Raw genomic sequence first — 27,088 nt, forward strand, 5'->3', positions numbered from 1 at the left:
AACTCCACCGACTTTCGTGTCATCCGCAAACTTGCTTACCCAGCTTTCAAGTCCTTCCTCTAGATCATTTATAAAGATAACAAAAAGCAATGGTCCCAAAACAGATCCTTGTGGTACACCGCTAGTAACTGTGCTCCAAGATGAACATAATCCATCAACTACTACCCTCTGTCTCCTTCCAGCCAGCCAATTCCTAATCCAAACCTCTAATGTATCCTCAATGCCATACCTCCGAAGTTTTAGCATTAGCCTACCATGGGGAACCTTATCGAACGCCTTACTAAAATCCATATACACAACATCTACTGCTTTACCCTCATCCACTTCCATAGTCACCTTCTCAAAGAACTCAATAAGGTTTGTGAGGCACGACCTGCCCTTCACAAAACCATGCTGGCTATCCCTGATCACGTTATTCCTACCCAGATGTTCATAAATCTTATCCCTTACCATTCTCTCTAAGACTTTGCCCACCACTGAAGTCAGACTCACTGGCCTATAGTTACTAGGGCTATCCCTACTCCCTTTCTTGAACAATGGGACCACATTCGCTATCCTCCAGTCCTCTGGTACTATTCCCGTTGACAATGACGACATAAAAATCCAGGCCAATGGCTCTGCTATCTCCTCCCTAGCTTCCCATAGGATCCTGGGGTAAATGCCATCAGGCCCAGGAGACTTATCTATATTCATCCTCTCCAATATTCCCAAAACCTCTTCCCTGCATATTTCCAGGGCATCCATTCTAATTATTTGTGATTCCATATTCACATCAGCAACAGTGTCCTGTTCCTGAGTGAATACTGATGAAAAGTACTGATTTAATGTCTCTCCAATCTCCTCCGCCTCCACACACAACTTCCCACTACTATCCTTGACTGGACCGATACCTACCCTAGTCATCCTTTTATTCTTGACATACCTATAGAAAGCCTTTGGGTTTTCCCTAATCCTACCAGCTAAAGACTTTTCATGTCTTTATCATGACTTTTCATGTCATCTATCATGGGCTCTGTTTGGGAAGGATGCTCTGGAATATCAAATAGAGCAAGCCTTTCATATCCACATTATTATCCACATTATTTGTTGGACAGTGAAATAGAAGTTCAGAATCTTGTAACCCTTCATTTTCAACTGACAAAATAAGTCAAACTTTAACATTTTTCCATGGGCTGTTTTTTTTTCCAGTCAAAGAGTTCTCCTATCTAAATAGACCTTTGTTTCCATAGCCTTCCAATGTCTTTGAGTTTTACACTCTGTTGATATTTTTGTAACAAATGTAGGTAAGTTCTTGCCCAACTGTAACCAGCTATGAACATTTCGCACTTTGAGGTTTCTATGGTTCTGCTACTATCCTTTGCTCCCTTCAACTGCATCCTCAGATATTCTTCTTTAAGCAGGTGATTTGATGTCACATTATGAATTTGGGTCTTTACATGGATAGGGTAAAGTCAAATACAGAACAGAGTAGTTGGCCCTATTTGGATGGATAGTTGAGTGGTTGATGGGGGATGTTGGATCTGATCAGGAGTTGGTAGGGTCATCAGGATGGATTGTCAGCTTGAGGTCTGGGAGGTTGTTGGTGGTCAGGAGGGTAGACATTACTGAACCAGATCAGTTTTTATGACAATCAGTAGTTACTCGATCACCATTAGGCCAGCTGTTTGCTGAATTCAGATTTCAGTTTGCAGTAGTAGGATTCAAACCCATGCCTAGAACATTAGCCTGGGGTTCTAGACTACTAATCTAATGTCATAATCACTACACCCTCACTTCCCTTAAATCACATTTATTTATCTTCTCATGTTCAGTTTGAAAGAGTAATGTTTGAATTTCTACAGTCTTTTTTAAAAATCAAAATGCCTGATATCATCAGGTTTGTGTTAGCAATTCTGTAAAATACAAACTTTGTTTGGGTTCTTTAATTAAGACAACTACAGTGATATGTAAGTGATATCTAACTGTTTGCCACAGAAACTGAATGGGCTAAATATTCAGATCTCTAGGTTATCAGACACCAATCATACAACTGAAGATGTGTGTGGGGAGTTGTGGAATTCCTCATATATGTAAAATATCTAACAGGAAGATTCGCTATTGGATTTAATGATGAAGACTGAACCAAAACAGATGAAAGATGTAAAATGAGGCAATGGTCAAACAATATAATATGTTTTCAATGATAGGGAAGAACATAACTATAATGATAATAAAGTTAATCGATTAGAATGAAGCCAAAGTTTGAAGAGCTGAGGATAGAAAGTAGAAAAATAAATGAACAACCATAATATTAATTATTAATGTAGAACAAATGAAACAAAATCATGTTCAAGAAAGTGTGGAAAATAAAATCTAGATGTGATAAATTAGAAGGAAACCAAAAATTAAATATTACTGAGACTCCATGAATGAATAAAGGTGTAAGCGAACAGTTAAGGGTTAGGAAAGAGGCATCCATTATGTACATACATACATTCCTCTGCTGTTTATGATGACAGAATACAGAGATACTAAGAGAGGCATTAAAACAAGAAGTTAGGAAGGGAAAGAGAGTCTGTTAAGTTATCAAGGGATGTTAAAGATAAACAGTTAAATATTTTGCAGCTGCATCAATGAAAGACTGGGTTGTGATGGCAAAACGGCAATTATGAGATAGATTGGATAATATCACAGGCAATGATCAAAAGATGGCAGAAATATTTAACAGTTTTTAACTTTGGTACTTACCAAAAAGGTAAACAGATGGCCATGAAGTTGAAGAAGAAAATGAGTCACAAGATATGTAAATTTTAAATATGTAAGGACATCATGAATTATTTAAACAAATTTATTCAAAAAGGACAAAATCCGTGTTGCAAATGAATTGCCTCCATATAAGAATTTAGGAAATGGATAGTAGAGGCACTACTACATTTTTAAAAAAATTGTTAAGAGTGTGGCAAAGGACAGGCAGATAGTTATAAAATTCCTATATTTAAGAAGGAGGCAAAACATGTCCAGAAAATCAGAGGCAGTCGGCTTATTATCAGTCATAGAAAATATAATGGAACTTTTACTAAACAAGAAAATAGAAGAATATTTACAAATAATAAGTATAATATGCAACACAGATTTCAAAAAAAATTGCATGAGCAACTTTATTGAACTTTTGGAGAAAGAAACAGAGTGACAACACTAATACAGTAGATGAAATTTATCTTATTTTCAAATGATAAAGTGCCCTATAATGTACCAATGAAAAAGTTCAGAGAATGTGGAGTTAGGTGACAAGCAACAAAACAGGGGACAGAAGCAGATTGTGAGGGTGAAGGTATGAATCGATTAAACAAGGATCAGTGCTGGGGCCACTGCTGTTTAGAATTTATATTAATGATTCAGATTTTGGAATAAAATACACAATCACAGGTTAGAAGTTTAAAAAGGACATGTGTATGGTACAGAAGAAGAATATGGGCTATGCAATTTATAAGTTTTTAGAGTTCTTAAGATGTTAAAGTTTTAATCTGAGACCGCAGTTGTTTTATTGTTGACTGGTGACCTCAGCCGTGGCAAGTTTACATATATCGTGCAGTTCTCAGTGAATAGTTTTTTCCTTAACTTGCCTTTCACTAGGTGTTGACTTCTGACAAGCTGAGAGAAACAGAGAGAAAAGCTTCCATTCCTTGCTGCTACAAATTCACTTCTCCCCCCATCTTCTCTGGTCTGTCGAGCAGGTGAAGAGTTCACGTTTGCACATTTAACCCATAAATGTGATTAGGAATACACAATGCCTTCTTTACCCCTTTTGAAAGGTTAACACAGCAGTTAAAATGACCAACCCTACAATGAATATTGCCATTGCAGGGCAGCCTGATGGAGGGAAGCCCATGAAGTTTACTCCCTCTTATCTGAGGAGAGTGCCACTTGTAGTGAGGCATAAAAAGGGTTATTTCAAATGCTTACCAATTTATACCATATGACCATAAAACATTAGAGAAGTAGATGCTCATTTGGCCCATCAACCTGCTCTGTTATTCAATTAAATCATAGTTAATTTAAAAATCCACAACTTCACTTTCCTGCTTTTTCCTCCATAACTCTTGATTCCCTTATTGATTAAAAATCTCTCTATCTCAGCCTTGATTATATTCACCAAATCAATCTCTACAGCTCTCTAAACCAAGCAATTCTGCAGATACACTCACCTGAGAGAAGAAATTCCTCCTCATCTCCGTCTTAAATGCATGATTTCTTACTCTGAGATTATGCATTCTAGTCCAATACTCTCTCACAAGAGAAAACAACCTCCCTGCTTCAATCCTGCTAAGGCACTTAGGAACATTAGATGCTTCAACAGGTCTCCTCTCACTCTTCTAAGCTCCATTGAATACTCGCCAACCTACTCAATTTCTCCTCATAAGAAAATCTCTCCATACCGTAGATAAACTGAGTGAACCTTGATGGACTGTCTTCAATGTCAATATATATTTCCCTAGATGAGGGACAAAATTGTTCATAGTATTCCACTGATGTGCCCAAGAATTGTCCTGACCAAACATACTTGCAATGTAAACAGCTTAAGCAGCTCACTTTTGACCAGTGGTTCAGGCACTTAAAATTTGAGGCCGAGTACAGAAACCTTTTGTGATAATTCTCCTCAAGGAGTTCAAAAACTCTATTTCCTTTCCAACCCAGATGGATGTAGAGGAACAGAGGAAAGCTGCACCCAGACGGGCCAACCAGTCTGGCTAAGAACTATGTGTCAATGCACAGGTTCATAAATTCAGGTAAACTAAGAGCTGGAAGCTCTCACAGATCAAAGAGAGATAAGGATGACCCTGAAACTGAGAAGAGAAAGGAAGCCAAACAGAGAAAGTAGAACAATATTCAATTGTTAAAAGAAGGGATCCAGACGTGAAACCGAAGGGAAACTGCCCATGTGGGAATGGATATGTTGGTTTCAGTTTTTGCTGAAGCCCTTCCTGAAGAAGGGCTCATGCCCGAAACGTCGATTCTTCTGCTGTTTGGATGCTGCCTGTCCTGCTGCACTTTTCCAGCAACACATTTTCAGTTCAGTTTTTGCTACACACTTTGATACAACTGAGGATGCTAGTCAACAACTATGGTTTCAGATTAAAAATTCAGCACATTAGGGATTATAAAGGTTTACAATCTGCATAGCTGCTATTCTTCTTGTCTGTACCAGACACTCTGTACCTTTTAAACTTATTACCTTTGCTTGTGTGGTTGTTTTATGCTACTTTTTGCCACCACAGACTTTGCAGGAAACACAATTCCTGTTCCTTTCACTCAAGAAAAGCTTATAATTACCTTCTTCACTTTGATATGACGACTTCTTATGGTTATATGCAAAAAAGGAAATATAAATATTTATTGTGACGGACTCAGAGAGGATTTAAAAGAGGAAACTGACTTATCCTTCCTCAGATAGTCTTAACAGTTTACATATCAGGAAAGGTTTGAAAGCCTAAGTGATCAAATAGAAGACTTTAAAATTATGAAAGATTTAAATAGACTGCATTCAGTTCAAATTTTGCTTCTTATGTGGAATAGCAGAATGAGCAGCAGTCAATATATGATGGTCAGCAAGAAATCCAATAACGGAGTTCAGAAAAACATTCTTAAACGAAAGAAGGTAAGAACATGCAATGCTTCATCAAAGGGAGCGGTTGAAGCGAACAGTATAGATGCATCTAAGGATAAGCTGGACTAGCATTTAGGATAGAGGTTGATTATGAGAAAAGATGGAAGCTGATTCAGGTAGAGCGCAAACACATCACACTCTGTTTCTGGGCTGTATATCCAATGTAATCTCCTGTATCAATTAAAGGCACATGGGGCAAGCAACCTTTAGGAAACAGCATGATCAAAATTATTCCAGCTTCTAGAAAATTATTGCAGGTTTTGCTTAATGAGTGACAATTTGGTTGTGTTTCTTAACGGGTCAGTTAGTAAATGTGCAGCACAGTGTGGGATTGATTTATAGTAATAATGCCATCCCAGGTGTGATTCTTGTCCATACTCAGTCAGTTGATAGCAAGTTGGGCAATAATGGGGAGGTACAATTTACCAGTTTACCTGGACTAGGCAGGGGGAAAAATTATGGCAATTTCATCTCCCTGTTACTTTGATTCATATAATGTTTTTAATGGTTGCTGCAAACTAAAATTAAAGCACTTACAACAGAGGAACGGGTCAAATATAGCAAGCCACTATGTTACAAATACATTTCTCCAAACAATAACCCTTATCTCTACCATTCTCATGACATTACATGGCCAGATTGGTGTGTGGCATGTGTCATGAAAAGCACAGGTAATGGCAATGTAGTTTTTGTATGTTATTGTTGCAAGTACAACTGTCAGGTAGGACTTTCAATAACTGTGGAGATGAAAATGAAGAAGAGAACCAGCTGAACATGAACCTGACATGAGACTGTATATCTCCAGCTTAGAATAAACATCACATCATTGGCCTGTGATCAAACACAGCACAGTACTTTCCATTCATTCTGTTGAGACTTTTTGCAGTGAGAAACGAGATGGGTTAGGACCAGGAAGTAGAGGACGCAGTCTTTTGCCCTGATGATATGATCTACAGATGAAAAAGTTTGAAAATCATTGCCATAATGACTCTGCATCAGTTAGTCCCAAAGGAGATTCTGAATGGACAATGATCCAACAATGCCTGATATTTGACAGCAATGTTTCAGGTAATCACTGCACATGAGGTGCTGTTTCATTACGAAACAAATAGTAGAATAGTCAGACATTATATCCCTAATCATTAAGTCCCCAAGTTTTCCTGATAAAGATTTATGGAGAGCTTTACTTACAATGCCTAAAAGCAAGATTTGGAAAAAATAAATCCAAAATCATTTCTTTTTGATTTACTTTTATTCTATCTACACTAGCTTTACAATACACACCGAAGCTTATTTCCCACCTTTACTAACACACAAGCTTGCTGATAAGGAACAGATAGTTATATACAGCTATGCAGTAATGTTTGGTGTCCAGCAGAGGACATCTGCAGCACACAGTATACAGACCTTGTTTGAGTTCATCCATGCTAAAACTATGTACCCTCAGATCATTTTGTAGAACTTCAGCATTCATTTGCCTGTATTTGGCAACATCATTTCCATAGATGCCATTCAGAAGGACTCCATGAGCAGGAGGTCTAATCACAGAGAGGATCATTGTATCTTGAGGTATGTCCAGATCCACTGCATTCAGTACTCCAGGGCCAATCACACATATATCACCCTCCATTATCTGCATTGAAAGAAAACTTCACTGATATGTAGTTAAGACTGAAACACACCAGAACTTAAATGCCACATTTTTATCAACGCCACTCTGTAATAGATAAATATTACGACAGCATGTCTTGAAAATAATTCTGCGGAAATTGTGGCCAACTGTGTGAGAGGTGAGGACTCAGAGGAACTGCAGCGTGATATTAGTGGAGGAGACACACAATTTTGAGTGGAACTCAGATCCCCTAATTTTTTTCATTCTTAGGTTCTTCAAAAAATTAATAGGAGTTGAGGTGGGCAGATAATTTTCAGACTTTCCTTCATAACATCAAAAACACCTTTTCAGCTTTCATAAGACATAACACCATGTTCCAAATATAATGTACACAACAATAATGTAAGGGCCAAACAACAGGTGATAAGTCAAAGAAAATATTAGAGAGTAGGCCAAAGAAATGGGTTTAGTGGGTGATATAAAAGGACTAGATGGAAGTGGGAAGCAGATGAGTTTAGTTTTAAAAGGATTGAAGGGACAAAGGTAGGGTAAATGCTCCAAAAAGTGAGAAGCGACAGGGAGTTTTAAGGGAAATGTAAAGTTAGAAGGGATTGGAAGTGATGAGGCCATAGAAGTCAAACACGTGAATTTTAAATTTAAAATATTCATAAAGAATTGCTAAAGTCTTGTTAAAATTAAAAACAGGCAAATTACAGTGCAGTTGAGGAGGACATGAACAAAATTGCTTTCATAGCATAAGACAAATGAATTTCAAGAATATTAACCATTACAGCTTTTATAAAATATCACGAGATAAATCAATTTTATATAGAGTTAGAATCTTTCAAAAGTTAACCTCAGAAATAAGAAAATCCATTAAGACGCTGTAACATTTCATTTGTCTGTTTTGAATATGTTACAATAGGTTATACATTACAGATGTAAACCATGCATTACCACTGCTCCTGTTTTCTAAAATCATAATGGTTATTTGCAGAATGACAATAGTTAGTCAGTACATTATTATAAAGGAATGCAATGGTTTATATAGAGCACTGAATTTTAGAGCAACTCCCCTCTCACACAATGAAGAAACTTATTGGAAAACAGCATTGAAATTTTGCTGCAATTATTATTGGCTAATGTTTGATAAAACAATATCTCTTTTTATCTATCATTACCTGAAGTAATTTGTTAAAAACTGAACTGAGTATACTTTGTGATATAAACTGCCCTTGATAAAAAGCAACCCTAGCAAAACTGAAGACAATGGCAACAAGAGGGAAAACTCTCCAATGGTTCGAGGCAAACCTGGCACAAAGGAAGATAGTAGTAGTTGTTGGTGGTTAGTCATCTCTGGAGGCATATGTCCTTGACACAACCAACTTCAGCTGCTTCATTAATGACCTTCCCTCCAACATAAAGTTGTTAGTGTGAATATTTACTGATGATTGTACAATATTCAGCACCATTTGCAACTCCTCAGATATTGAAACAGTCAATGTCCAAACGCAGAAAGATCTGAATAATAGCCAAGATTAGGCTGAAAAGTGGCAAGTAACAATTGTGCCATACAAATACCAGACAATGGTGATCTTCAAGAGAGAGTCTAGGCATTGCCCCTTGACATTCAGTGGTGTTACCATAGTATGCTCCACAATCAAAATCCTGGGGGGGTTACCATTAATCAGAAACTGAACTGAACTAGCCATTTAAATAATAATATGGCTACAATGGCAGTTCAGAGGCAAGAATCCTGCAATGAATTGCTCACCTCCTGACTCCCAAATACAAAATACAGGTCAGGAATGTGCTGGAATATCTGCCAATTATCTAGAATAGTGTAATTCTGACAATATTCAAGATGCTTGACACTATCCAGGACATCACAGCCTAGTTATTTGTAATACATCCACTCTCTCCACCACTAATGCTCAGCAGTAATGTGCACCATCTACAAGATGCAGAAATTCACCAAGCCTCCATGAACAACAGCTTCCAAAACTATAACCACTACCATCTGGAAGGACAAGGGCAGCTGTTAAATGGGAACCACATCACCTGCAAGTTCTCCTTTAAAACACCCACCATCCTAACTTGTCACTTCCTTCATTGTCACTTGTTCCAAATCCTGGAATTCTCTCCCAACAGCACGGTGGGTGTACCTAAACCAAATGGACTCCAGCAGTTTAAATACTAAATTTAAAAAAAAGAAAGAATGGCGGATGCTGGAAATTGGAAACAAAAACAGAAAGTGCTGGAAAATCTCAGCAAATCTGGCAACATCAGTGGAGAGAAAACAGAGTTAATGTTTCTGGTCCAGTGACCCTTCTTCAGCACTGGACCAGTTCTGAATGCCCTAAACAGGACCAGTTCCGAAGAATTGCCACTGGACAATTGCTAACTCTGATTTCTCTCCACAGAGTCTGCCAGACCTGCTTTAATTTTCCAGCAATTTCTGTTTTTGTTCCAATAGTTTGAAGTGCAGCTCACCACTACCCTCTCAAGGGCAACAAGGGATTGTCAATAAATGCTGGCAATTAATTTTTAAAAATATATCCTCCTGTCTGCTTCTGACAGATGTATAGACAGTGAGGGAAATTGTTTGGAAAAGGGGTTATGCTTGGTCAGCAGCCAGTTCTTTCTCCTCTCCATCATTCCAGGTACAAGTTACGTGCTCCAGGATCATATTGGCCTAATATGGCTCCTTGTTTGTATCTCCACTTCTATGTCTACCTCAGAAAATTCTTAGCGAGGTTTGGTCCACATGTGCAGCAGTAGCCTGGATGCATGTGAGCAACCAAGCCGGGGTGAGAGAGCAAGTGGCTTTCAAGATCATTTTCCTAGAAGCCAGAATCAGAATCATGATTAGACTTAGATTAGACTTACAGTGTGGAAACAGGCCCTTCGGCCCAACAAGTCCACACCGACCCGCCGAAGCGCAACCCACCCATACCCCTACATATTACCCCTTACCTAACACTACGGGCAATTTAGCTTGGCCAATTCACCTGACCCGCACATCTTTGGACTGTGGGAGGAAACCGGAGCACCCGGAGGAAACCCACGCAGACACGGGGAGAACGTGCAAACTCCACACAGTCAGTCGCCTGAGTCGGGAATTGAACCCGGGTCTACAGGCGCTGTGAGGCAGCAGTGCTAACCACTGTGCCACCGTGCCGCCCACATGTTTAGTTCCAACTGCTTGAGGGAATACATCACGTTGTACAAATACAATTGCATGTAATTTATGCAAAAACTAGATTTTTCAATTCATTTTATTTATCTTACAATTTTGGCATAATCAAATTAAAGAAATTTGCTTTAGTTAATAAAACAAAACAATGCAATTTAAATAACTCAATGATCAATGCCCCAAAGATGAAGCAGTGCCTCTCAGTAAGCAGGTCTTAAGAAAAACATAATAAATAAAATCTGTGAGTTGAGTATAGGCTCAAAGTTTGGCGTGGGAGAGGTGGGTTTCACTTCATAGGTCACTGAGTAAAAGAGAGTTGCAATAATGGGATGGCTTTCCGATGAATTCCATTGGGACCAGTGTCGTAGTGAATTGTACAACGAGAACTGTAGAGAGAAATTTAAACCAAATATTGGGAAGAGTGTACATGTTAGGGGCTATTTGAAAATTTCAAGAGAAAGGACAAAGCAGTTTAACAATCCAGGTTATGGCAACCAAATTGTGGCACATAGAGAAAGTTAAACATAACAATGCACAAGCAAATGTGATCAGAGCAAGGGAAAATGGCTTGAAACTAACAGCAATGCAGGAAGGTTTAGATGAGAGTGATTGAGATTCTAAAGTGAAAATTGAAGCATTAGAAAAGCATATTGATGTGATTAAAGACAAGCTGAGTGATACAAGAAGGAATACAGAATTTAACTTAATAGTCCATCAGACAGTAAGGTCAACAATGGGAATATTAAAGAAAAGAAATTGATGTTATTTCATCTGATTGCAGAAAACATCTGCATTAAGACAGAGAATGAGTTACAAAAATGAAGATAAATACTTTAGACTTAATTGCCTTTACAAAGAAATGATTACAGAGCAGACAGAATTGGGAAGTAAATATTCCAGGATGCACAATATTTAAAAAGGACAGACATAAGAAAAAAGGAAAAGGTATACATAGTAAAGAATGACATAAGGATGTTAGTCAGATAAGGCATTAACTTTGAAAATCAAGAAGTAGAATTGATAGAACAGTTGTTAGACCATTGGAGGATTACCCAAAAGTTATTGAAGCATGTACCAAAAACATTTTAATACTTGTACTTCGTATGTATTGGAACAATCAAGTTAGTAGTGGTGGTCTGGAAGACGAGTTTATAGAATGCCCAAGTGATAGTTTCCTGGAGGAATATATTCGGGCACCAATTAGGGATAATATTATTTTACCCCTCCTCCATCCACCGACTGCACTCTCAGCTACTTCTTCCCAGCCCCAACCCCCTCCCATTTATCTCTCTACCTCTGAGGTTCTCAGCCTCATTCCTGATGAAGGGCTCTGGCCCGAAACATCGATTTTCCAGCTCCTCGGATGCTGCCTGACCTGCTGTGCTTTTCCAGCAACACACTCTGAACTCTGATCTCTAGCATCTGCAGACCTCACTGTCTGTATAACGTTACTTTATATCTAGTATTGTGGAATGCAGCAGAGTTAATGAGTAATATCATAGTAAACAATACACAGAGAAAGAAAGTGATAAGATTATATTCTATACCAAGTTTGAAAATGACTTCCTCCAATCGCAAGCATGAATCTTAAACAAACCAAATTACATAAGCATGAGAGGAGAGTGGCCTAAGTTAATAGATTAAAATAAAAGTGATTGATATTTAACCAGGTTAAATATTTTCACTCAGAATTGTTAATCTTAGGAATTCTCTACTACAGAGGGTTGTGGAGAGTGGAAGCAATTAAAGAAACAATTCAAAATGTTCAGCAAAAATATCAAATCAAGAAACAAAGATTTATCTATATTTTTCTAAAAAAGTTAAGCACAGTATTTGATTAAAAGAAAATTTGTAAAATATTGCAAAGAATAGTAATAAATCTAAGGATTGGGAATATTTCAGAAACCAGGAAAGGGCCACAAAAATGTTGACCAAAATGGAAAAAATAGAGTGTCAAAGTAAACTAGTGAGGAATTCAAAAAACCAAATGCACGAGTTTGTATAAATATCACAAAGGAACAGAGTAGCTTAAGCAAATGTTGGTTCCTCAGTCATAGAGATGAAGTTATTTATCACAATTCTAATAAGAGAGAGGAAATTAAAGGAATAAATATCAAGAAGGAAAAAGGACTGGAGAAACTCAATGGACTGAAGTCAACAAATCTCAGGATTTAATGGCTTACATCATAGAGTTCTAAAAGAGATTGCCACAGAGATTGTAGATGCACTGGTTGCAATTTCCAAATGTTCCTACACTGGGATGGTCCCAGCAGATTAGAAATTAGCAAATATAGTACTCTTGTTGAAGAAAGGAAAGAAAGAAAATAGAGAACTGCAGGCTATTTAACCTGTCAGTCATTGGGAATGTGCTGGAATACATTAACGAATTCTTAGCGATGCAATTAGAAAAGTATAATTAAATTAGATTATGGTTCTATGAAATTTCTTAGAGCTTTTGGGGATATAACTGGTTGGGTAGATGAAGGTGAAACAGCAAATGTAGTATTCTTAGATTTCCAAAGGGCATTTGCTAAGGTACCATTAAAGAGCTAGTAAGCAAGATAAAGGTACATGGATTTGGGAGTTAGAAGATTTGTTAATGGACAAGAAGCATAGAATAAGGAAAAATGAGATATTTTCAAGTTGAGAGGCTGCACTTAGTAAAGAGTAGGAAAGCAATGCTCAGAGTTCTTGGTAATGATACAAAGCTGAGTGGAATGAGGGCTGTGAGGAGGATATAAAGTCACAACAGAGAGATATTAACAGTCTAAGTGAGTAATCAACAAAGTGGTAGAGAGAGTTCAAAGTGGGGAAATGTGAGGTTATTCGCTTTGGTCAAACGAATCAGAAAAAACTTTAAAGGTGCAAAACGTTGATGTTCCAAGAGATGTTAGTACACTCTTACAAGGAACACGAATTGTTAGCACACAGCTACAGCAATTAGGAAAACAAATGGTATGTTGGCCTTTATTAGAAGGGAATTAGAGTACAAAATAAAAATACCTTGCTGTAATTATAAGGAGCTCTGGTGAGACCACACCTGTAATATCACATGCAATTTTGTTCTCCCCATTTCAGGGAGGTTATACTTTTAGTGTTGGTGTGCAGTAAAGATACACAAGATTTTTCTCTGGGGTGAGATGGTAGTCCTTTAAATATGAGCTGAGCAAATTTGTTTTATCCTCTGGAATTTTAAGGAATGAGAGGGTTATATCAATGAAGCATTCAAGGCTATAAAGGGCTTGACAGGTTAGATATTGTGACATTGTTTCCCTTGATCAGGAATCTGGAATAGGGTACAGTTTTAGGATCATTTAGAATCAAAATGAAAAGAATTTCTTCACTTAGAATTGTGAATCTTTTGAATTCTCTACTCCAGAGCTATGGGTTCATCAACATTGAATAGACTCCAGACAGATCTCTCAGGGGATCAAGTGATGTAGATAAAAGGGAGATGGATAGATTTTGCAAATGCCAGGAAGTTACCAGCTATGCTAGTTTGCATGAAATAGAAGTTGGGAAAGTTGGGAAACTTTTCCTATAAATTCTGTGTCTTACAACCTTATTCTCCACAATCGCCTGATGAAAGAGCAGCACTCCAAAGGCTAGTGCTTCCAAATAAACCTGTTGGACTATAACCTGGTGTTGTGTGATTTTTAACTTTGTGCACCCCAGTCCAAAATATGAATGCTGTCATCCTAACAATGAACAGGAGGTTCAGACACAACAAAATTCCTGGCATTCTCTGGATTGACACCTCTGCATTACAATCTGTTGGAGGGACAATTGTGGACAACTACCAAAGTTTGAAAATCCCTTCAAGCATGGAGATCTCAAAAAATTGTGATGAGATCAGTCTGAGCCTGTATCACAGCAAGCATAGAATACAGTACATGACCTTTGTCTACAAAGCTAAGATATTGAGCGGCTTCTGCTAATGTTATAATTAAAGCTAACACCAATTACTGCATCATTGGGAGGGTCTGGTCTTGGTGCTACTGTGTTGGCTCCCACTTACTCTGTGAAAACGATGGTCTTCATACACAGTGCGATGTTTTTAGGCCATACAGTCTTGAACTGTTCAACTGTTTGTAGAATGACTACTCCAGTCTGTTTTCTTTGAAATTTAATTTTGCAATAATTTAATTAGTCTTGATTTAGCACAATGTCTCTTTTCTTTTCTTAATTTATCTTGCATTCTCCATGATAAAGCTTGGTGCCTTGCTTCAAAAATACCCTGAGGATTAAACCAGGTTTCATTTCTAAGTGTAGAGCCATTAGGGAAAAAAAAAGGCATCACCTTCTCATGGAAAAGTACTTTACTATAAGTAGGGGTAAAAATTTGCAAAGTCAACTGCTACTTACGCTTGAAAAATTGGTGACACACACAATCAATATAATGGAGAGTATACTTATTTTGATATGCTATTTTGATGTCTTTCCCCTTCAAATTCAAATTAAATATGACTCAACTGATTAGCTTACTGATTAATGGCAACCAAATGGTTATTGTTTTGCTGTGAATGATGAAACATGTGGCAAGATCTAAAACATTTATGGAAAAAACAACTGTCATTCGGAATAAAAGATTAAATAACATCTGAACTACTTGACATAGATTATGAATAAATATAAGTTTTTTTAAGATTTTCTTTCTTTGCTCTGTCCATACTCACTGTGATGTTTCCCAGCTGCAAATCTGGAGTTTCATCGTTGATTGGGTTGATGATGACATAAAATGGCACTGCTATAGATTTATGTACAGCGTCACTAACAGATACCATAAAGTGGTCAGCTGTGGGCTCCATCTGGTTATGTCTGCACTGGACGTAGTTGATGTAGCCTGCCCTGAGGTGCTGCAGACTGAAGGAAGCTATTAAGCCAACAGATTGGATCAAACATCTATGGTTTAAAATTACATACAAAATAAAAATCTTTCAAAATAATTCACATTCATGCTACATTGCTCTTGCGAGAAGCCTGAGAAACTCTCAGCTTCTCACTTCTACAGGATAATACACCTAGACTAACATTGGATAATTTTACAAGATACAACTGATGATGCAATTATGTTACTATCCTGTTTCACCAACTTATATTTGCATTTTATCTTTATGATTACAAAAGATCACAGATCATATCACAGCATTTCATAATTGTATTTAAAATAAAGCTATTATAAAATGTTCCTCAGCTGTTGATTATCTCTCATGAGATCTGCATGAAAACATTCGTAATGCATCTCCTGTAGCGTGAATGTTTCCAATATTTAATGCGATGACGGTGCTAATGACAGCATATGATCATATATTGGTTGCCTTAGGACTGCAACTTAAATGAATTTTCACTGAAGATTTAACAATACCATATTAAGAAAGCAAAATCTGGATTTGGATGTTGATTCTTTCCTAACTCTTCCAAGTTTGAACAGCTCATTATTCAGAACCTGTTTCTTTCAAAATAAAAAAAACATGATCTGAACATAGTCGTATAAAAAATTCTGTATTATTCTAACCACACAAAATAATTAATTTCTCCATGTTACTTATTTATATTACTTTTCATGTCAAGCTCCAGCAGTGATATGATTTGTGGTACATTATTGCAGAAAGTGTAAATCAAATTGATAATAATCCACAAAAATCGTGACTTTAACTTTGGAGTTGCAAATGAAAGCAAAACACTTGGGATATTTTATTAATACATGGAATGTGAATGTTGTTGGTAAGACCATTGTTTATTATGCATCCCTAATTGCCCTTGAGAAGATGGGAGTGACCCATCTTCTTGAAATACCGCTGTCCATAAGGTATCGGCACAAACACAATGCTGTTCAGGAGAGTTCCAGGATGTAGTCTTAGTGGCAGCAAAAGAATTGTGAAATTTTGGCAGTGTGTAGTGGTATTTCCATGTGCTTGCTGCCTTTATCCTTCTAGATATTAAAGTCATGGGATTGGATGACTTTGTGAGTATGCAGTGAGTATTGTGTAACGTACAGATTGCTGCCATTCTGCATGAAGAATGTAGACAATCATGTTTAAGACAGTGGGTCGGGTGCTAATCAAGCAAATCGCCCATCTCAACATCTGACTTAGATTTCCCAGGCATTCTTTAGATATCAGGCAGCAGTGTTCGTGAAATCTTTTGTCCTCACCCATAACATAAAAGAAAAGAACAGTGAATGATTGCTTTGATTTTTGTTAAATTTCCTCTATCAAACTCTTGGTCTCAGAATATACCTAACTAAATGGAAAATGAGTCAGAAAGGAGTGGTCTGATCATAACAATTATGGGTAATGGTTTGTCTTTTTATCTTCATGGGATTCTTCAATGTCATTTCTGTCCTACAAATAAAATATTACTAAGTCAAAAATGAATATGTTTAGTAGTAGTATTCTAACTAACATAAATGATAAAAACATTTCTTACTAAAACAGACGAATGCATTAATTTACTTGGCTCTTAGCAACAAATTCATGACTCCAGTTCCACTTACTAGAGTCCTGTCATATCTTATTCACTAATTATAGGGAAATAAGATGAGATTTTTCAAATAGAAATTTAACCAACAAAGTAATAAGGATAATAACATATCAGAGACCATATAAAGTTAGTGTTGTTGGTTACTTGGGGGCAATTCTCTAAAGCAACTGTAATGCTTAAGAATGACCAGAAATGTAGAGAAAAACTATACTGCTAAATAGCAGCATATTGATCATAATTGTCAGATATTTATGCATTGGTCTTCCAATGATAATTGCACATTGCTAGTCATTGGAAGTCCAAATTTAAAAATTAAAACAATTCGATAGTGGAATGCTATGATAGTGTCGTGATTATAACATTCAGGCTTTCTTAAACTGTCAGACTGAAAAATGTACTCGAAAAACCTGCTTGCAAAATGCAAGGCTGTGGTTCAAGTTTTGCATTATCTTGATGGCTACTCAAGTCATTATTCTTTACTTCTTTGTTTCACCTATTGTTTGTTGTTGAGTTCTAAGCCAGGTATTTATATTCCCAATAGTGCATTTTTAACCTCGCTGGATCACAATATGGTTACTGGCTTGCCTGCTGGCCTCAGAAACGTGCTTCCATTCTCTTAAAGGCATCAGCATGAATGGTATTTGCATGCTGAGATCAGCCAATCCTTGTTAATTCTCATGGCCTATTCTGCAGTTGAAACTATGACTAGCTATTAAAGTTCTGAAACTGAAAAATATGGAAGTGAGCACCTGTCCAAGTATATATTGATTGATAATCTCTATCCAGTATAAGCGAGTCAAACAACCCAGAGGAATCTACAAAGCAAAGACTCATTTGATGGGCAGATGCTATGAATAAGCAGAAGTAGATGAGCAGTAATAGTTATTCCTAAATGAAAAAACAACTTTTTGGTCAGTTTTGCCATCTTCCTATCTTTCTCCTGAAATTGCCCACTGCCCATTTCTTCTGTGTTCCTAAAGTTGAGGAACATGAAAGCTAAAAGGCAACAGTTATATGAGGCACAAGAATGTGCTCTGGATAGGTAAATTGGGAATCCTGTAAGTAAAATGCAGGGTGGGAAGAGAAACTATTGTTGGAGATACGTTGGCTATGGTTAGATAAGTGAAAGTACAACCAAACATGGTCAAGGTATACTTAGCTGGACGATAAAAGAGGGACTTTGGAGTTGTACAGTTTTGTCAATTTTGCCAAAAGCTAAATATGTTGAGGAGAATGTGCATGGAAAATTTACCATGATCACAGTTTTACACTCAGGGGAAGATACATCCAGAATAGTAATCAACATCAGAAAAATTCGCTAGCTGACAACCTCTCAGTTGCTGCAACCCATTACCCTTGATGACTCTGAATTTCCAGTATCCACGGAGCAAGTATATGGAGCAACATTATATTGTCTAACCTTTGATGCTAATGACCCTGCTCCTGAAAGTTCGCATTGCAGCCAGCTCAAAAGCAACCTGACTGGCAGACGTTGTGCCTGCCTTATTGTAGTGGGACAATGAAATTTCCAGGCTCTTAACATTATTGCCAGGTTTTGTTGTCATCTAAAAGGAGCAGCCCAGCAAGTGGTAGATGTGGATACAATTACAACACTTAAAAGATATTTGGAAAAGCACATGAATGGGAAAAGTTTGGATTGATATGGGCCAGGACCAGGCAGGGACTAGTTTAGTTTATATTCGACATGGACTGGTTGAACTGATGAATCTATTTCCCTACTTTATGACTCTATAACTAATTCTCTCCACTATATATTGAAAAGATGAAATGTACATTCTGAAGTTAAAGTTTCACAGAAACAAATTTTAGGTAAAATCTGAGATCATGGCAATTATATATCTAAGTTCCAGGAAATAAAAGGGAATTTTTCTTCAAAAGGTAGACCATGCCTGTTCATTTTGATTGCATAATTGGAGCAAATTCATCCTTAATGTGATAACTAATCACCAAGGTATCTATGATTTATTCTTCAAATTGTGAAAAGAAAGCAAAATAGTCTTGATATTAATTTTAAAAAAGGATGTAAATTGTTAAAATAAATTATTAGAAGTTAATTGCAATTGGAATTGTTACTAGCCATCTTTTTTATTCATTCATCGAATGTGGGCATTGCTGACTAGGATAATATTTATTGCCCATACTTAATGTCCCAGAGGGCAGTTTAGGGTGAATCATATTGTTGTGGATTTGGAGTCACATATGGGCCAGACCGGGCAAGGATATCAGATTTCTTTCCCTAAAGGTGATTATTGAAGTACATTGATTTATCCAGCAAGCAATTATTACAAGATTGTTTTGTGTATGTGTTTATCAAGTGTAAATTGTTAGGAAATGAGACTTTTTTTTACCTATGTTTATTCCAGCATTGCTTTTTTCATACCCTGGTGATGGGAGAGTGTTTTCTAGATATCCAAACAGGGGTAAACTCTCCAACACAAAGATTAGTTTCTCCGCGACTGTGTCTTCATCTGTGGCAGACAGAAATTCTAATGCCAAGCTGGCTTGCGATCCCTCATCAACTGTAAACATACCCCCTACAAATGAAGAGGTAATTCTGTGTTATCAGATTAAAGGGAACTTTACTGTAACAATATAACAGTAAATCTCACAAAGACTGCAAAGAACATGATGGGCCATTGATCAGGCTGAATTTTCCTGTGGGTTTGCGACCTGAATATTTGGGTGAAAAATAGGTCCTGATTGTCTACCCATAGGTCTGCTGCTGCTGAATTCAGTAAAATTCTTCCCCTAAAGCACAGTTTGCAAAGTTTTCAGGTTGTGAACCAGTCAAGCTGTTTTGAATCCAGTTAGATTCAATTAGCCGGTCACGTCCAACCATCCTAAGAATTATTTGAATACTTCACACCAATTACTGCATAAATGCAAGTAGAGTACAGTAAGCTTTCGGGGCAAAAGTCATACTGATGACATTATCATATTAGATGGGAAAAGCACTCAGAAGTCCCTGTGCCTATAAGTCTCTAAGGTGGCATTGCATACATTAAACAGCCATTAGCTGATTTAATACTATACTTAAAAATTTGGACCATGACAGTCCATTCAAAATATTGGCAAGTTACTCACCAAATAACATGCAAGATGTTGCATTTTTAAAGAGCTAGGCAACTAAGTTGCTGTAATCTCGATAAATTCTGCTGTTGCAAAGTTTCATGAACTAACGTGAAGGACTTTTGAGGATATTGATTGTTCCCGGATTTTTCAAGGTGTTTTGCTCCATCTTTGGAGGAAGGCAGAGGATTTGGTGAAGTATTCCAATAAAGATCTGCAATTGCAGCACCTTTGGATCTATGACAATGACTATAAGCTAGAGAGAGGAAAGATGTATGCAATACCATTTGGAACTGGACTCCTCCATCACCCATTATAGAGACAGGAGGTGCTCTGACAGGCCAGCCAATGCAGCAATTCTGTGTGCACCCTCTCCTGTATAATGCCTCATCAAAGTCTTCATCTCTGTCCCCTGTGGCAAAGACCTCACCATTTAGTGAGTTGACACATGAGCCATTGTTACCCCAGCATGGCTTTATTTGAAAGGAGCCTCAAAGCAGAGTTTTAAGATGAGATTAGATTCCCTACAGTGTGGAAACAGGCCCTTCGGCCCAACCAGTCTGCACAAACCCTCCGAAGAGAAACCCACCCAGACCCATTTCCCTCTGACTAATGCACCTAACACTACAGGCAATTTAGCATGGTCAATTCACCTGATCTGCACATCTTTTGAACTGTGGGAGAAAACCGGAGCATCCAGAGAAAACCCACGCAGACACGGGGAGAACGTGCGAACTCCACACAGTCAGTTACCTGAGGCTGGAATCGAACATAAGACCCTGGTGGTGTGAGACAGCAGTGCTAACCACTGAGCCAGCATGCCACCCCAAGCACAAAACTTAATTCAGAGCCACATAAGGAAGATAAGGAGAAGGAACTAAGTGCTTTGGTCAAAAAGAGAGATTTTAAGGAGAATATTAAAGGAAATGAGAGAAGTAGAAATATTTACAATTAGAATTCCAGAGTTTTGGGTCTTGGCAGCTGACTAATACTTTGGTCAATAATGGACTTCTGTTTGTCTTCACAAGGTTATACCTCAGAATTTTTATCAAAGATGGTGGACAAAAACAAAGGAGAAAGAGTTTTTAATAATGCAGATATTGTTAGGGTTTAGGCAAATATTTGTAATTTGGTTTCAAATTATTTTTTATGTGAGGACGTGGGGTAAAATGATGTTTAGATATTTAGCTGATAATCCTGACTCTGCCTAATAAAGTTTAATTAAGTTCACACAATATTATAAATATATGAACATTTCTAAAGCACTAAAATTTTTTTTATATAAAGCACCAATGTAACTTTACATTTTTACGTATCTATCTAAATCAAAAACTGCGTGTGGGCGATTGCCCACAGCTCCCATATGGGGCCTCGCATCTGTGTTTGGTGGGAAACAATATTTGCAGAATCTTAACTTTAAATGCAGTGGACTTGAACCTACCCGTGTATATTAATATTGCTTCCGACTACACAGTCTAGCAGATGGATTGTAGTGTCACCAATGACCTTGATCAGTTTTCTGCTTGAGTGGAATTGCAAAGTCCCTTGTTCATGTTAATCCTTACATCCTGCCTTATGATGTGGTGATAATAATATGTTGATTTCAAAAGATTTTACTTTCACTTATCTGATATAACACAATTTACTACTAAAGTTAACTCCACATTTTTACAATAAACTGGTTCAATATGTTATATTTAGTTATCTATGATATCATTCTAGATGTTAAAGACTGTTTCTATTTGGCCATATATGCCTGGTTTAAAATAAATTTTAGTTTTGATTAAGATCACTGGTGAGGCATGCAACATTTACCAACTATTTGAGTCTAGCACTAGCACTAAGCACTTATTTGTAAGATGCTGTTCAGCTTTGAAGCCATATTCATCTTACCAAACTGCACAAATTAATCCCAAGCATTAAATTATGTCTTACCACTACTACATCATCCAACATTGCAGGTTTTCTGCAGTGAATGGGGTTTATCTGCAGTGAATAATGTTTGTTAGAAAAATTAAGTTGATGCGATAGGATGTAAAAAGTTACAAAATTAAGGATGCTAATGACAGCTTTGCTTAATCTGAAAAATACAATGGTATGATTTCACCACCAAATCAGAAGAAGCTGGATGAAAATGGAAAGGTCAACAGCAAAGTTAATACTGGTGTAATGGACACCTTCAATTGTGTAAACAGAAATCAGGAATATCCATGTAGATTTGAATTCAAGTTAATTTACATAATTTGTGCTTGCTTTATGGTACAATACATCAAAGAGGACATGGGAGGTGATGCATATTCTGAGTTGGTAAAAGCAAGTAGCCATAGTAGTTGAGAGTGTATAGAAGACATACTACACTTGGAGGATAGGAGTCAGAGAAAATCCAGTTCAACATAAAGGGAAAAGAAGGCCTTGGAAATGGCTTGCAATGGACCTTCTGAAAGTCATTGTATTGACTGGCATAAACAGGCTGGTATGGACTGTACTGTAATCTACAATTGATCATTCCGAACCAATATAATGGACAAAAATAGGCTCTATAAGTTAAATGAATTGTAAAATAAAATACAGTCAAAGAAGTAGGTTTAAGCTGACAAATTTAACACTGATTTCAGGAAGCTCTTCTCTATGCAGTGTCATCAACACATAAAATGCATTTGCAGTTAGAATAGAAGTGAAAGCTGCTGAATCACTGAAGGTCAACCAACTACTGCAACAAGCATAACAATGTTAGTTTCATGCTCCATCTAACTATACCAACTAATTTTGAGATGTGAATATTGTATACACAAAGACAAATAGTCATGGACTAACCAACTTGAATTGTAGGAGGTTGATTATTCACTGGCATTACAGTGACGTTAAGGTCATAGAAAGGGAGAGAGCCATGAAGTGGCACTGGTGGTGGGAGAGATCCATCATAACAACAGCTGTCCACTGTGCCTGCTTCGGCGTCAGATACAATTACTGTGACAGTATCAATGCAAGGATTGTATCCTATTTCACCACCTGGAACAAACGAAGAGATTAACATACTTATAAGGTCGATATTCTCAACCAACACTAACATCACAAGCACACTCAACAGATTCTGAGTGAGTCTATAAATCTTATTAATTAATATATGATTTGACGTTCCCTGCTAAGAGTAAACCTATGCAATGAAGCTGCATGGATGACTTATTTTATCTAGCAGTAAACTTAAAGGCCGGTGACATGCCTTAAAGGAAACTCAAATTTTGGTGATTGACTACTCATGGCATGAAGTTAAACCACTGGATTGAAAGCTCTAGATACAGAAAATGAAGGAGGAGGCTGAACATGTTTCTTTATAAAAGGAGTCATTTTGAAGGCAGTATTGAAAAAGAGCTTTTTCTTTGGGGCAGAGGTGCACCCTTTTGAAGACTCTGCTGTATCTGCCTGTCTGGGCAGCAGAAACAGAGTAGGTGAATACAGCTTCAAGTTTGGGATTTGTCATATTTGCTAAGTATTTTCTACAACCACGTTTTGTCCTGCAGTTCTCTGAGAAGAAGAAGTCTCAAAGAAATGTGCATTTTAACAGACCTATGTTCTTAAAAAAGAATTCTTAAATTTCTGAAAAAACTAAGATGTGAAAAGCTATAAATTAAAAGCTGTCACAAACGCAAACAAAAAAAAACCAAACATTAAACATTGAACCAAGTAAATTACAAAATAAACCCAAAATATCAAAATATCAGTTTTTCCCAAACCATTCTAAAACATATATCAAAAGCAAATAAGACCATGAGTTTATTTCGCCAAGGGCATTTACACGGCGCCTAAAGTCATGTTTCTGTGTTTCACCAGCTTTTCGATTTGATATTTGTTCTATGTAGTTGCAAGGACTTTGAGCAATGTAACCCAATCGTGAAACGACAGAATGGTTCAGTTAGACTAAGGTCAGGCCAAAGGAACAAATTTCTCCTGCTGCATTGTTGTACTTTTCATGTGTATCAGAAAGTTACCTTTGTAGTTTTTCAGTGTTTTGTTTATATGAAAAAAACATTAGAAGGAAAAACTAAGAAAATGTCACACATGGCCAAAGCAACTCAATTTATGAAGCAAGTGGAATATTGTTTTGCGCATCTGTTTCCTCATTAAAGTTAACACCATATTCTAACGTCCCTACCGGTGTGCCAATAGGAGATTAAACCTTGGATAATATCCAGTTGTGAGAATTTGTCGACTGTGACGTCATTTCTTTTTATCACTCCATATAGCGGTGAGCGAGCAATCATGTATGTCAGCTTCGTGTCATTACTGTCAGTATCTGTAGCATAAAGATATTCAGAAGTAATGGTGACCCTTTCTCCTTCAGGACATTGGAGACCAGATTTCAAATGTTTCTGTAGCTCTGGAGGTTCATCATTTATTGGTATAATCTTTAAAAAAAACAAAGAGATAATGCATATCAAACATAAGCAGTCAGATTTTCATCTCCTCCAAAGGCTGTGGAAAGCCAGCAGTTAAACAGTGGGGTGGGAGTTGCCAACTCCTTTTAGAGTTCTCCTTGTAGACCAGGAGGAACAATATTCAAGGAAACCTTTCATTCTTGCCTCTACTGATTGTAACCTTTCTCTCTCCAATGCTACCAGAGGTTTGCCTACCATACTTATGTCCTAATCTCTGGCATTGTTTCCTCCTGTGATTGCTCGTCTCCTCCTCACCATTAAGCCCCAATCTCCAGCCTTCCACACCCTCAAAATCAGGAGGAGTCAACCTCAAGTGTCCCTAAGCAGTTGACTGCTGCAGACCCAGAAATAAAGAAAAGAATTGTTATAAAGTCCTATTGTTAAATTCAGCAGGACCATAGAGCGCATGGCTTTGCTATATTTTCTCCCAGGTGGTGCAACCCACCACCTCACGCCTACCCATCCTCCTCCCATCCTTCTCACCTCTCCATACATATTGGGGCCTGAGACTCTACATATAACGAATGGTCTGAGAAAGAAAGGTTGACCTTAATTGGTAACTGAGATGAGAGGCACTGATTACAGTTTTGGTTGGTCATAAAAGATACAAGGATACTACAAAATCAAATACTTTGAAAGAAAAGGCTTTCAAAGATTACTACATCTCAGGAAATAGGCCCTGTCTTCTTCGGGTTTTCTTTTGTATCACCGCGTCTCACTGTATAAAGGTGATCAAGCAGACATTTATTGATCTGATTGGCCAACATTGAAATGAATTTTCCAAGTGAATTGAAGTATCCATGTACACCAACTGAAAGATCCATCAGTGTTGCACTGAGCACAAATCCAGCTGCCTCACAGCGATAGTACACTTGGAGGTGACCCTCAAAGATGGATTGAGAAAGGGAGTTGGGGCATGAGAGGAGCCAGTAGTGCGAGAGGATGAATAGAGCTGAGGTAGTGGTACAGAATGGTTCCAGGTGTGGGTGGAGGGCAAGCAGAACTAGGGCTGCCAGGAATAACATTTTGTTAATTTTCTTTCAAGGGTAGGCAACAATGCGGATTTGACATTCCAATCAGATCAGCCAAGATCTTATTGAATGACAGAATAGGCTCAAGAGGCTCAGATTGCTACTCCTTGTCTTGTTCATATGTTTGGGCATGGAACAAGAATTTGTGTGATAGACTTTAGTGGGGAAGTAAAAAGAGAGCTGCCATTCTGTGGGATGGCAGTGTGTCAGAGTACCAAGTGATTAAAGACCTGAGAGCTCTGATGAAGAGTCATATCAGACTTGAGAAGACAGTTCTCTCTCCGCAAATGTTGTCAGAACTACTGATGTTCTCCAGCATTCTCTGTTTGTTTCAGATTTTCAGCAGATGCAGTATTTTGCTTTTATTAACAGAACTAAGGGAGTACTGGGATAAGGAGTGGGATGTGGTGAGGGAGGAGAAACAGTGGTTGGAGTGTCCTGGTAGTAGACTGTAGGATAGTGAGGGGACACTAGCAGAGAGTGCTGAGGATGATGGGAGAGGGTTGTCCAAGAATCCACCAGGAATCCTAAGGGTGTGGGCATGTTTTCACATGTTTTGTTGACTTAAAGAGCAGTGCTCAACAATTAACTGACAAAGATTTGTTGCATCTGCAGAGCAATCAGTCCCAGTATTTACATTGCTAGATGCACAGCTTCAGATCGCAGCACAAATGGGTTCTCTCAAAGTTCTGATGCAGGTGCAGGCCTCAATAGCAATGAACCACTCAGTCCGCGCTGCTATTGACAATCATTCACTAACTCTTAAAAATGCATTTACCCTAGCAGTTCCCTTTTACACTACAACATTCTTGAAATTGTGAATTCTTCCCTGACATCAGAATAGAACCATAGTTCTAACAGGTCTGCTGTCTCTCATTAGAGAATCAACTGTGGTGGTTTAATCTGAAGGTCACCATGTCTCAGATGAGAAGACAAGCTGAACCAAAGAGTTCTTCAAAGGAAACTCAGCTGATATGAGAATTGAACCCACACTGTTGACAGCAATCTGCATCACAACTGAGCTAACTGACCCTCCAGTAGAGCCATAGTTATTACAGCTTCATGCAAACCTATGCCTGCATTCCTGGAACTTAGAATGGCAGATGATTTAATTGAAATGTTATGATGTTTCTCAAGGTTTTGCCGGAATGGAAGCTAAGAAAATGTGTCTCTTATATTATGGAATAGATTCAAAATTCAGTCAATCCTGTATCTTGAAGGCATAGATCATCAAGTCTCATGTGACCTTTCAGTATCAATATATTTGCATTGCCTTCAGTCACTCTCTGTATCATGAGGTCTGTTTAATGTGTTCAGTCCAGTGTTTGCATAGTAACATCAGTAAGCAGAGAACCTAGAGAACCTCCCCTTCCTAGATGTCTCCATTTCTATCTCAGGCGACCGAATCAACACGGACATTTACTATAAACTGACTGACTCCCACAGCTACCTAGACTACACTCTCTCCCACCCTGCACCCTGTAAAAACGTCATTCCATATTCCCAATTCCTTCGTCTCCGCCGCATCTGCTCCCAGGAGGACCAGTTCCAATACCGTACAACCCAGATGGCGTCCTTCTTCAAAGACCGCAATTTCTC

At 37.8% G+C, this 27,088-nt stretch overlaps 1 protein-coding gene across 2 annotated transcripts in view; it reads right to left on the minus strand.

Moving 5' to 3' along the window:
- The window catches only part of frem1b (Fras1 related extracellular matrix 1b), a 192,311-nt gene that overhangs the window by 64,945 nt on the left and 100,278 nt on the right, over positions 1-27,088 (minus strand). For both annotated transcript variants that reach the window (XM_060830422.1, XM_060830423.1), the window contains exons 16-20: positions 24,176-24,428; positions 22,840-23,034; positions 19,305-19,490; positions 15,129-15,325; positions 7,052-7,277 (exon numbers count right to left, since the gene is read on the minus strand). In XM_060830422.1, coding sequence (XP_060686405.1) covers positions 7,052-7,277; positions 15,129-15,325; positions 19,305-19,490; positions 22,840-23,034; positions 24,176-24,428 — 1,057 coding nt within the window. The remainder of the gene's footprint in view (positions 1-7,051; positions 7,278-15,128; positions 15,326-19,304; positions 19,491-22,839; positions 23,035-24,175; positions 24,429-27,088) is intronic.

The sequence above is a fragment of the Hemiscyllium ocellatum genome, chromosome 9, assembly GCF_020745735.1.
Source record: "Hemiscyllium ocellatum isolate sHemOce1 chromosome 9, sHemOce1.pat.X.cur, whole genome shotgun sequence".
Lineage (NCBI taxonomy): Eukaryota > Metazoa > Chordata > Chondrichthyes > Orectolobiformes > Hemiscylliidae > Hemiscyllium > Hemiscyllium ocellatum.